At 39.7% G+C, this 12,101-nt stretch overlaps 1 protein-coding gene across 6 annotated transcripts in view; it reads left to right on the top strand.

The window, feature by feature from the left end:
- Positions 1–5,782: 5,782 nt before the first annotated feature.
- Positions 5,783–12,101, top strand: part of LOC119797818 (sorting nexin-14-like) — a 60,596-nt gene continuing 54,277 nt past the window's right edge. For 4 of the 6 annotated variants that reach the window (XM_038307036.1, XM_038307039.1, XM_038307038.1 and 1 more), the window contains exon 1: positions 5,784–6,229. In XM_038307036.1, coding sequence (XP_038162964.1) covers positions 6,087–6,229 — 143 coding nt within the window. In that variant the 5' untranslated portion in view covers positions 5,784–6,086. Of the gene's footprint in view, positions 6,230–12,101 lie in introns of all 6 variants that reach the window. The other 2 variants (XR_005282628.1, XM_038307037.1) reach the window with 1 other exon arrangement.

Here is a 12,101-nt window from a genome sequence, read left to right on the forward strand (position 1 = left end):
AGCAAAATGCCATTAAAGATAAAAATATGACAGACAATATAAAACGAGTATATAGTACCAAAAAAGCGTACAAGAAAAAATGTAATGTCCTGGAATACGTTTCTTTTAGATATAAAAATAGCTGCATAATAGAGGTTAAGGGAGGACTAGTTGACTGATAATAATAATTGAACTTGCACTGACCTTATAAATAGGTTTAAAAAATTTACACAGGCTGCACACTGAAAGAATATTCCACGAGTGATATATTCCACAATAAGTAATGTTTACCATAAGATGTCCAAAAAGGGGGGGTGCTGAGCTTTGTCCATTCCTATCACCACCTCCTTCCATAACGTGAGGAGCTCAGCAGTCTGTTGGTCCAGCATTTGGGGATTAAATTAAATAGGAAAGAAAAATATCTTGAAAGCAAAATTTGCAATAGAAGTATGACAATTTCAACTTTCCAGATGTAAGACATGACTCAGCTGTTCTGCAGCAAACATTGGGTCTTGAAAATGAATCCAAAAGGTTTGCAGTTGGATAAAAGTAACAGAAGATCTATTATTTTCAATCTGCTCTTCATATTCACTTCCGGGTGTTTCCTTGTCTCCAAACTGCAGACATGCAGCACACAAATGAACCTCTGATAGGAATGTCAATGTTTTGTGTGTGAATTAAGAAGGAAAAGAGGCCAGTATGACAGTATGATTGGCTCAATCCTGTGACGTCACATGCTTTTCCACACGTTAAAATGAACCATTTGATTGGTTCAGATCTCAGGTTATTTTATGGGTTCCTCGAAAGGGAACTGGAAATTTTTAATAAAAAATATATATCTTTAATCTTTGAATAATCTTGATGGAATGAAAGATCAGACGGTACAAATACAACGGTTTGGAAACACTAAAATAGAATAAAAACGTGCCCAATTGAAAATAACGGAGGTGCAGTTTGGATGAAACCAGGGGCGGAGCTAGATGGGGGGCCAGGTCAATCATTGGCCACCCCTACCATTTATTTCCATCTAATACAGATGGTGGCAAAAGTAAAACTTTCAAGTGGAATATTCAAACATTTTAATTTTTCATATATTAACAATTACTTGACAACAAAAACACTGTGGCTAATTATGCACATCAATATACTAACATTAAAGATGATCAGTAGAGAATTCATGCTCTTTTCAGAAATAGATTTTGAGTTTTATGGGGTCAAGAGAAAACGATGCGTCTGGGCAAGTCATCTAGGAGTCTTCAGTAAAATAATAGATAAATAACTAGTTTGATAAAAACTTATTAAATAATCAATTTATGCAGATATTAGTACTTGTAAATATCAATTTTATGCAGAATGATTATTGATAAAAGAAGGTAAGAAATGACGATGGAAAATATGTTTGCCCCAAACTCAAACTTGAAAGAATTTTATCCACTTTACCTTTTATCTAGAAAGCAGGGATGTTTGTATATGTTTGTCTATTTGTTAGCAAAAGTTGTGGGAAAGTATAGTTTGTCTTTATTTAGAAAATATGGACGTTGTGCTCGTTAATTTCCTGTTGGAACAGTGAAGACTGACCCTGAGGTTTTGGTGCCTATCTACTTTCGGCCGCCCTTATAAAAATCTTCTGGCTACGCCCCTGGATGAACGGACCTAAGCAGAACCATAGATATCCATAATAAAGGCTAGATGTCTTACGGCGGAGTCTCAAACGTCATCACCGGGCGGCCATCTTACCACAGGCAGGCTTTCTGTTGTGCTCTGTGGTACTTAATGTAAGGTGAGTGATCAGCACGGACACAAATACTCTTATCTCATTGAATTCTTGACGGATTTACAAACAGTTTGGTTTCTTACAAACGTTATGAACGTGGCTATAATTCTTGATGCTTGAACATGTCGAAATTGCAGATTTTCTTGTCGAAAAATGACTTGATCGTGCAGCATAGTTGTTCATCACGGTTACTTGCGCAAGTTATCAATAACGATTGTATGACAATTAATCTTTAGTGTAAATTACAATCTTTGTGGATGTGGTTGTAGCTATTAGTTGGCTAATAACAATAATCTGAGTGTTGTTGGATTTTCATTATTAGCCTAACGTTAGCTGGCTAATAACAAGAAGCTGCGAAGTGAGACCTAAAGTTAGTAAGTTAGCAGCTAACGTTACAGTTTAGCTAGCTGCTAACGTTAACCAGCAACTTTGCATCAGTGGAAGAGGCAGAATTTATACATGATTAATGCATTATTTCCAATCGATTTGGTTTGTCAAAACATCTTACATTATGTTACAGGAATTTGCTGGGTCTATTAATAGGAAGATGCCAGACTTTTGTGCAGCCTACGGATGCTCCAATCGCCATAGTGTCAAAACGAGTGCCAGTGGGATCACCTTTCACATGTAAGATATGAAATTATGATTGGTTTTTGGGATAATCGTTAGTTAATTAGTGGATGTATGTACAATACAGGCTCTGGTACACAGGAACAGCGGGGCTATGACTTAATAGTATTACAAGATTGCCAATAGTCAAAACCTGAGGGAAATCAATATCCCAATGGCCCAAAAAGATAAATGTTCCCTTAATTTCCCCATGGTTATTATAAATTATTTTAATAATACAACTCTTATTTCAGGATTTGTTGTGCGACGGGCTCTGAAAAAGCTGTCCTGTGATGTCTGCCGTGCCAGCTTGGTAACAGATGCTGCATCTGCCATCAAGGACCAGAACTACCACCTGCTGAAGTTAAAAAACAATGGAGGTCTGGTGATTCCATCAGAAGGCACAGTGATGGTAGTCAGGGCAGCAGAGTGGGTTCTTCGTCAGACCTCATGTACCAGACGATCACAGCCCATAAAAGTGCTAGAGGTCGTGTACATTGTACGGAAGAGGATAGGGTCAGAGGATGTGTTTGTGCTTGGAGAGCACATCGGAGAAACGCAGTATGGCATAGACAGCCACCACCATACGCTGTTAACATTGGTTGTGTCCTTGTTTTTTAAGTTAAGGCTGCACCACATTGCCAAAATAACCAACCTTGGCTTACAGAGCAACAACATGCGACAGAAACACAATAAAACCGTCCTTTTCAAAGGGCATTAACCAAGCTATGTTTTTTGGGTCATTTTTTCATCTCTGTCTTCCATGTGTATACCATCACAGTAGTGTAGGTGGGGATTTCAACAGCACATCTATATATACTTGTGAAGGGGATTTTTGACCAATTTTTAGCAAATAAATTTCATTTTTAAAGGGTTTTAAAAATGGGAACTTTTGGTAATTATGATATAAAATTCCGAATAGTCTACAGAAACTTCACAGTGCAACCTTTAATTTGAAACCTGGATTATGCTTTCCCCAAAGTTGCCACAAAATAAGCCTTTTTTGTCAGTATTTAAAAATTTATTTAACATAATATTTATATTAAAAAAGTATTTATGTAAATATAAATAAATTAGGACTGTGAAAAAATTTAATCACATCAAATAAAAGTGTTTTTAAATTTAAATATGTTTATAATATATATAATATATATATAATATATAAATATTATATAATATATAATTTTTTAAATATATATAAATATTATTATATATTATAAATATATATATAATTATATAATAATAATAAATAATAATAATAATACTTTTTATTTAAAGCGCCTTATCACAACACCCAAGGACACGTACGGGCCCCCAGATAAAAACATTAAAAACGGGGACTAAAAGTACAACAAAATCCCACGAAAACAAAACAGCAGAAAGTAAAAAAAAAACCCAAAGGGAAAAAAAAGGAAGAGAAAATATTGAATGTGCGAGGAACTAATGTAAATATTAGATATACAAAAATTATATATTATTTTATTTATTTATTATATATATATATAACAATAATAATTTATATATTATACATTATATCACTATATTGCCAAAATATTTGCTCACCCATCCAAATTTTTGGGAATCAGGTGTTCCAACACTTCCATGGCCACAGGTTTTAAAATTTAAAGACCAAGGATGCAACTGTTTTTACAAACATTTGTGAAAGAAGGGTGCTCCAGGAGCTCGTGAATTCCGGGGACTGTGAAGGGAAATGCCACCTGTGCAACAAATCCAGTCGTGAAATTTTCCCCCCTCCAAATATTCCCCAAATAAAATGTCAGCTGTATTATAAGAAAAAGGAATGTTTTTGGGGAAGACACAACTCAGCCCCGAAAAGTAGGGCCCCGTAAACTGACGGGGGGGGGTCCCGCGGGGCGACGGCATAGTGCGAAGAGGTCGCCCCTTTTGCAGATCAAACACTACAACCTCCAAACTTCATTGGCCTTTAGATTAGTAAGAACAGTGCGCAGAGAGCTTCATGGAATGGGGTTTCCCTGGTCGAGCAGCGATCCAAGCCCTACATCCCAAGTGCAATGCAAAGCGTCGGGTGCGGGGGTGTAAAAAGCACCCCCATGGACTCTAGAGAGTGGAGAGGTTCTCGGAGTGACGAAACGCGCTTCTCCTCTGGCAAACTGATGGACGGGTCTGGTTTGGCGTTTCCAGGGGAACGGTACTTGTCTGACTGCATTGTCCAAATGTAAAGTTTTGGGGGAGGGGGGATTAGGTGTGGGGTTGTTTTTTTAGGAGCGGGTTGGCCCTTAGTTCCATGAAAGGAACTCTGAAGCTTTAGCATAAGACATTTTGGACAAATTCCATGCCCCAACTTTGTGGGAACAGTTTGGAGTGGCCCCCTTTCCCCTTCCCAAAATGACTTGCACCAGTTTACAAAGCGGTCCATAAAACGGATGACAGGGGCTGGTGTGGATGAACTTACTGGCCCGCACAAGGGCCTGACCTCAACCCGAAAAAGAAAACCTTTGGGATAATTAGAGCGGGGCTGAGAGCCGGCCCCTTTTGTCCAACATCAGTGTGCGACCTCACAAATGGCTTCTGGAAGAATGTCAAAATTCCCATAAACAACTCCTAAACCTTGTGGGCAGCCCTTCCCCGAAAGTTTAAGCGTTCTGCGCAAAGGGTGGCCGACGTCATATTGAACCCTTGGATTGGAAAGGTGCACTTAAGCTCATTGGATCAAGGCAGGTGAGCAAATATTTTGGGAATTTTAGTTATATACACAATATATATTATATATTATTATATAAATTTGTATATATTTTATTGTATTATAATTATATTATATAATTTATATTTTATATATATATATATTAAATACATTGGGATATTACTTAATATATAAATAATTATATATACTTGTATATATACTTATATTATATATTTATAATATATTGTTATATAATTTTAAATTATTATATATATATATAATATATAATATATATAATAATATATATAAATAATATTTATATAAAATAATATATATATTTCTGGGACCCTATATAAGGTTTCCTTCTGTACATGGTTTTAATGATATATTGATTTAAAATAAATACCTTGTCATGTGTATATTTATTGCACCCGTATGTTTATCAGTGTTCTTTTCTATTGAAATTTAGGTTTTAATTATTCCCAATGCGCATACACACTAATGTCGACTTTTGTTTAACAAACCCAAAAGTTTTAGAATAGTTAGACAATTTAGGAAATTATGGTTATTTCAGTACATCCCCCTTGAAACACAATGCTACGAATGAGCGAGCTGCCTGTGGGAAGATGGCCGCCACTGCGGACGTAGACCCCCATTGGCCAGCAGCGCGGACGAGACATCTAGCCTTTATTATGGATATCTATGAGCAGAACTACATGAGCCAGAGGCCGGAGCCGGGCGCGCGGCGCGGTGACATCACGCGTCTCCAGTGTTGACAAGCAGGCAGGCAGACCCTCTATGGAGCCGACAGCCATTAGCCAGACCCCGACCCTCTGAGGCTTCCCGGCGATCCACGCCTGCGCCGATCCTCCCGTCTTTCTGTCATTTTTCTGCAGAATCATCCTCTGCTGCATCGCAGCTGAACATCCACCGCATCCTCAGCCGTAAACTGGCTGTAAATGCAGGACAAACCTGCAGCATAACGCTATATTTTCAATAATCGGGGTCGCTGCAGCTCAGCTGAGTGTGACGTCATTTTTTTGGTTTGTTTTTCATAGCGATATGAAGATGGGGAGCATCAGGGCATTTTTGCGGCTGACCAGGCGCGGCATGAAGCTGGAGCGGCTCAGAGAGCTCGGTAGGCAGTACCCCGTCTTCTGTTTCCTGCTGCTGCTCCTGCTGCTTTCCACTCTGCTTTTAAATAGGTAAGATAAACAGGGGTCCCTGAACGCATCACGTGTTGACCTGACATGATGCAATGATTGTTTGTCAGCTGATTTGAATGTGCGTGGCCGTTTGTTACGAAGTTTAGCAGGGGGGGGGGGGGGGGGGGGGGGGGGGAGTGGCTTTACAAAAAACAAAAAAAGAACAAAAAATAACCCCTTTTTTAGTTTTTTAAATAATAATAATTGAACATTATTGTAAACTCTAGCTTTTCTCATAGTGCTTCCTCTCTGTTTGGTGTACTCCACCTGGGGAGAAATTCCTGTGCTCTGCCCCAACACCTTTGTTTTAGAGTTGGACTGGGCCCGTTTTCCAGTGTAAAATCTGTTCTCTATGTGACTAACTGGATGTGCTCTCTTCATCCTCTGACATGGGAGCTGGCTCGGAGCTTGTCTGCCTGGCTGTGTGTTTCCTGGACGGGGCCGCTTTTTACAGTTGACATTTGAATTGGCGCTATATAAATAATTTGAATTGGCGCTATATAAATAAACTGAACTGAATTAATCTCATCATGGGCGGTTCTAGACGAGGGCCAGCAGGGGCCAGTACCCCTGTAGATCATGTCCCGGCCCCTGTTATGGCCCCTGTACTGAAGACATAATACTCAGAGAAATTCTGATGATGATCTGCGCTGGAACAGACATGGTTACTGATAGGTTCTTTGGATCTATTTAATTTTTTTTCTTTACAACTTATGTTTTACTAATTATCTAAAAACAATAAGGTGATAGCTTCAGTGGTATTGAGATATGATCCCAGTTTTCATCTGCTGAATGATTTTTTCAAAACAAATAAAAAAATACCTTTAATTTTTACAGCTGAATTTATCAGCGTTTCTTGAGTTCTAATTCAGATTTTATAGAAAACGTAAAAATATGTAAAAAATCCCTAAACTATGAATGTATATTGACGTAATAAGACATAGAATTTTAATCATACCTTGAATAGAAGTTTCACTTCATGCAGCTCTCTTAATATATTTGAATCCCTTGTCCTGTTTTATTTACCGTATTTCATGCTTTTCTGGGCCCCCATGAAAACACGCTGGCCCCCTCCTGGCCCCCTGGTACATTTGGTCTAGAACCGCCACTGAATCTCACACTGGAGAAATGTACCTCTGCATGTGCGTAGCCTGGGGAGCAACCGGGGGTTCAGGGTCTTGATCAGAGACCCAGAGTGGCAGTCTGTGGGAGTGGGGCTCAGAACCTCAGGATTCTAAGCTCTACGCCCTAACCACTAGGCCGCCACTCCCCATTTGGGGCTCTTATCTCTAACTGTAAAGACAACATATTGAATGGACTTAAGAGACATATCAGTTATGATCACTTTCATCAGTAAATCACAAGAGAGTGTTTTATTGTTACACTGCAGACATAATTTACAAAAGTTAAATGTTTTTGCTATTAATTGAGCAGGTAAAGAAAATGATCTGCTAAACGAAGGAGGATTTTGGCGCTTAAAACCAGATAATTATATACTATGTGTAGCCCTGTGCTAATTTTTGGTTTTATTTTGATGAATGGGATTGTTTTCAGTTCATTAAGGTTTTATAGTGTAACTATGTCACAAATGTTTAAAAAACGTTTTAAATGCAATTCCAAGCATTAGTAATGTTCCTATGTCTAATTTTTGTGTTTTATAAATCTTTGTATTTTATTTCTGTTTGTTATACTTGCTAAATTATTTTACTAGTTTCTGATTGGTCAAGGATCTGGGAAGGGAAGTGGAAAAAAGTACAGGTGCTGGTCATAAAATTAGAATATCATGAAAAAGTAGATTGATTTCAGTAATTCCATTTAAAAAGTGAAACTTGTATATTATATTCATACATTACATACAAACTCATATATTTCAGATGTTTATTTTGTTTAATTTTGATGATTACAAATGACAACAAATGAAAATCTCAAATTCATCATATCAGAAAATTAGAATATTACTGAAGACCAATAAAAACAAAGGATTTATAGAAATGTTGGCCAACTGAAAAGTATGAACATGAAAAGTATGAGCATGTACAGCACTCAGTATTTAGTTGGGCCTCCTTTGGCCTGTATTACTGCAGCAATGCGGCGTGGCATGGAGTCGATCAGTCTGTGGCACTGCTCAGGTGTTTTGATAGCCCAGGTTGCTCTAATAGTGGCTTTTAGCTCTTCTGAATTGTTGGGTCTGGTGTATTGCATCTTCTTCTTCACAATACCCCATAGATTTTCTATGGGGTTAAGGTCAGGAGAGTTTGCTGGCCAATTAAGAACAGGGATACCATGGTCCTTCAACCAGGTACTGGTAGCTTTGGCACTGTGTGCAGGTGCCAAGTCCTGTTGGAAAATGAAATCTGCATCTCCAAAAAGTTGGTCAGCTGCAGGAAGCATGAAGTGCTCTAAAACTTCCTGGTATGCGGCTGCGTTGAGCCTGGACCTCAGAAAACACAATGGACCAACACCAGCAGATGACATGGCACCCCAAACCATCACTGACTGTGGAAACTTTACACTGGACTTCAAGCAACGTGGATGAAGTGCCTCTCTTCTTTTCCTCCAGACTCTGGGACCTTGATTTCCAAAGGAAATGCAAAATTTACTTTCATCAGAGAACATGACTTTGGACCACTCACCAGCAGTCCAGTCCTGTTTCTCTTTAGCCCAGGCAAGACGCTTCTGACGCTGTCTGTGGTTCAAGAGTGGCTTGACACAAGGAATGCGACAGCAGAAACCCATGTCTTTCATACGTCTGTGTGTGGTGGTTCTTGAAGCACTCACTCCAGCTGCAGTCCACTCTTTGTGAATCTCCCCCACATTTTTGAATGGGTTTTGTTTCACAATCCTCTCCAGGGTGCGGTTATCTCTCTTGCTTGTACACTTTTTTCGACCACATCTTTTCCTTCCCTTCGCCTCTCTATTAATGTGCTTGGACACTGAGCTCTGTGAACAGCCAGCCTCTTTAGCGATGACCTTTTGTGTCTTGCCCTCCTTGTGCAAGGTGTCGATGGTCGTCTTTTGGACAACTGTCAAGTCAGCAGTCTTCCCCATGATTGTGTAGCCTATAGAACTAGACTGAAAGACCATTTAAAGGCTTTTGCAGGTGGTTTGAGTTAATTAGCTGATTAGAGTGTGGCACCAGGGGCCATCAATTTTTAACCTTTTCACAATATTCTAATTTTCTGATATGATGAATTTGAGATTTTCATTTGTTGTCATTTGTAATCATCAAAATTAAACAAAATAAACATCTGAAATATATGAGTTTGTATGTAATGTATGAATATAATATACAAGTTTCACTTTTTAAATGGAATTACTGAAATCAATCTACTTTTTCATGATATTCTAATTTTATGACCAGCACCTGTATGTGTGAATGAGAGGATGGTGAAGGAGACAGCCTGCCCGGTTGTTCCTCCGGTAGACATAATCTAAGTCCGAACTTCTCCAGGCTTTGGGAAAGTATCTGCAGCCAAGTGTTCGGCTAGGACACTTTATATTGCAGTGGACTTTAGTGAGGTGCTCCGGGACACTTTCTGTTCGGTTTACTGGAGAAGCCAAGAGTTACACCTGTTGGAAAACTACACGCGACCAGCGCGCGAGCACACCAGGTTCCGAGGCAGTGAGGAAGGCCGGCTACCGTGGTGGTGAGCTTCCTGACGGCAGTGCTTGGGAACTGTAAGGTTAGAATCATCCTGGACATCGGAGAAGTTGGGGTCTAGTTTGGATAAGACGGCCGGAACCAACTACACAGTGGAGGTCGGGAGATTCTGTGCCGCTGCGGGAGTCCATGCAGGAGCTGTGTGCTGAGGGAGGAGCCACGACAGGTCCAGGCTGCAGCTGCGTGGTTAACCAGGGAGCCGGTGAACTCTACTCTCCTCTTCTATTCCACTCATCTGTGCCACGGTCAGGTACCAAACTCAGTTTCTTTTTATTTGCTCATTGAGTGAAGCGGCCAGTGTTAGTTTTCGGGCCCAACGCACCCAAGCGACGTTCAGGCCTGCAACGGGGTATTTTCTGGGTTTAGTTCTAGTGAAAGCCGGCATAGCTTAGGTTATTTACTGGCGACTTTGATTTTGCATTTGGACTAAGTGTTTGTTTATGACATTGAAAGAAACTAATGGACACTGAGTGTTTAAATTTTGAACTTTGAAAAGTATTATTTTTCCAGTTTAAAGGGTAATTGGTTGAGTTCAAATGAGAACTTGAAATATCAAGGTTTTGTATTCATTTTAAGTGTGCATCGTTTGGAGAGCTTTGTGAATTTATTTTGAGCTTTGATCCCACTCTTATGAGTGAGTGTTTTTTATTTATTGAACCACAAGGTATTCTGCCTTTTATTTAAATTCTGTAATTTCATTTAACCCTTAATTTTTTAGTAAAAAATAAATAAAAGACATTACATCTTGCAATTCATTATTTCATCTTAATATTCTTATTGGGTTAAAAAGATATATATTTACAGGAGTTTATCAAAGGTGCTCATAACCAAACCGATAAAAACGACTGCAGTTTTATCACCTTTTAATGATAGGAACTCAGGGCGCCCCATATTTAGTTGGTTTGCAGGTTATCAGAGGTTTTGCCAGCGAGGTAGGCAAAGGGGCGCTACACAAAATGGAGGCACCGCTGGGATGGTTATGAGAAGTTCGTAATTGGGTTTCTGTAGTTTTAGTGCATTTTTTAACTCTATCATTGAAATTTAAAATTTTTTTATTTTCAGTCATGGCTGATAGTAAGTTGCAGGCAGAGCTTAATGAGTGGTGTGATACTGAAGCTATTGATATTACTCATGCCATATTAGTGGTGGGGGTGGGGAAAGATCTTGAAGTAGCCGAAATTGAAGAAGAGCTACATACAGTCCGATGCTGGGGTCGTGTGAGAGTAAGGGGATCTAAGCCCTACAGTGATGGTGATGGCGTATTAGTTCTCTGTGAATGTAAAGAAGTCATTGATCCAAGAGCAGTTCCTCCTGAAGTCCGACCCAATGAGGGGGCTGTTTGGAAGATCATAACTTATGCCCCACAACCCACTAGTTCCGCTCCTGCTGAGGACTTCCCAGCCAAGTTGCAACGTTTTCTAGCATCAGAGGGGAAGACCCTTGCTGATATTCAAAGTATGTCTTCCACTGATGAGTCAGTTTTGCGCGCCATGGTTGATGTTGTCAGCCGCACTACCAAAACTCAAGCTGAGAGCCATGGATACCGTCGCCTACGGATCTTCTCAGGGGTTACTCCCACCCCGGCTGGGGAGGAGTCTCTAGAATATTGGCTAGAACAGGCAACATTGATGGTTCAAGAGAGTGAACTCACTGAACATGAGAAGAGGCGGCGAATCCTGGAGTGTTTGAGAGGGCCTGCTCTCGAAATTATTAAGTCACTACGCCTCAGTAAGCAAGGAGCCACAGCCCAAGAGTTTCTCGACGCGCTAGACTGTGCATTTGGTTCCGCTGAGTCTGCGGAAGACCTGTACTTTTCTTTCCGGCTCATACAGCAGAAGTCAGGTGAGAAGCTGTCAGATTATGTTCGCCGAATTGAACCTTTTCTGGCCAAAGTGGTGAAGAAAGGGGGGGTCTCAGCTAATGATAAAGATAGAGTGCGTGTCGAACAGTTGCTTCGTGGTGCAATTGACTCAGACTTGATGTTACTACAGTTGCGTTTAAAAGAGAGACGTAGTAAACCTCCCAACTTTCTTGACTTACTGTCTGAGATCAGAACGGAAGAAGAATATGAACAAACACGAAAGAAGGTGAATGCACGTATTCGGAATGTCGCTGTTTTTAATGACTCAGCCGACAATGATGTGGACATAGAAGTTCTAAAGGCTGATTTTAAAGCTTTGAAAGCTCAAGTGTCTGAGATGAGTAAGAGTT

This window comes from Cyprinodon tularosa, unplaced genomic scaffold (assembly GCF_016077235.1).
Source record: "Cyprinodon tularosa strain WSP-4 unplaced genomic scaffold, ASM1607723v1 ctg6, whole genome shotgun sequence".
NCBI lineage: Eukaryota > Metazoa > Chordata > Actinopteri > Cyprinodontiformes > Cyprinodontidae > Cyprinodon > Cyprinodon tularosa.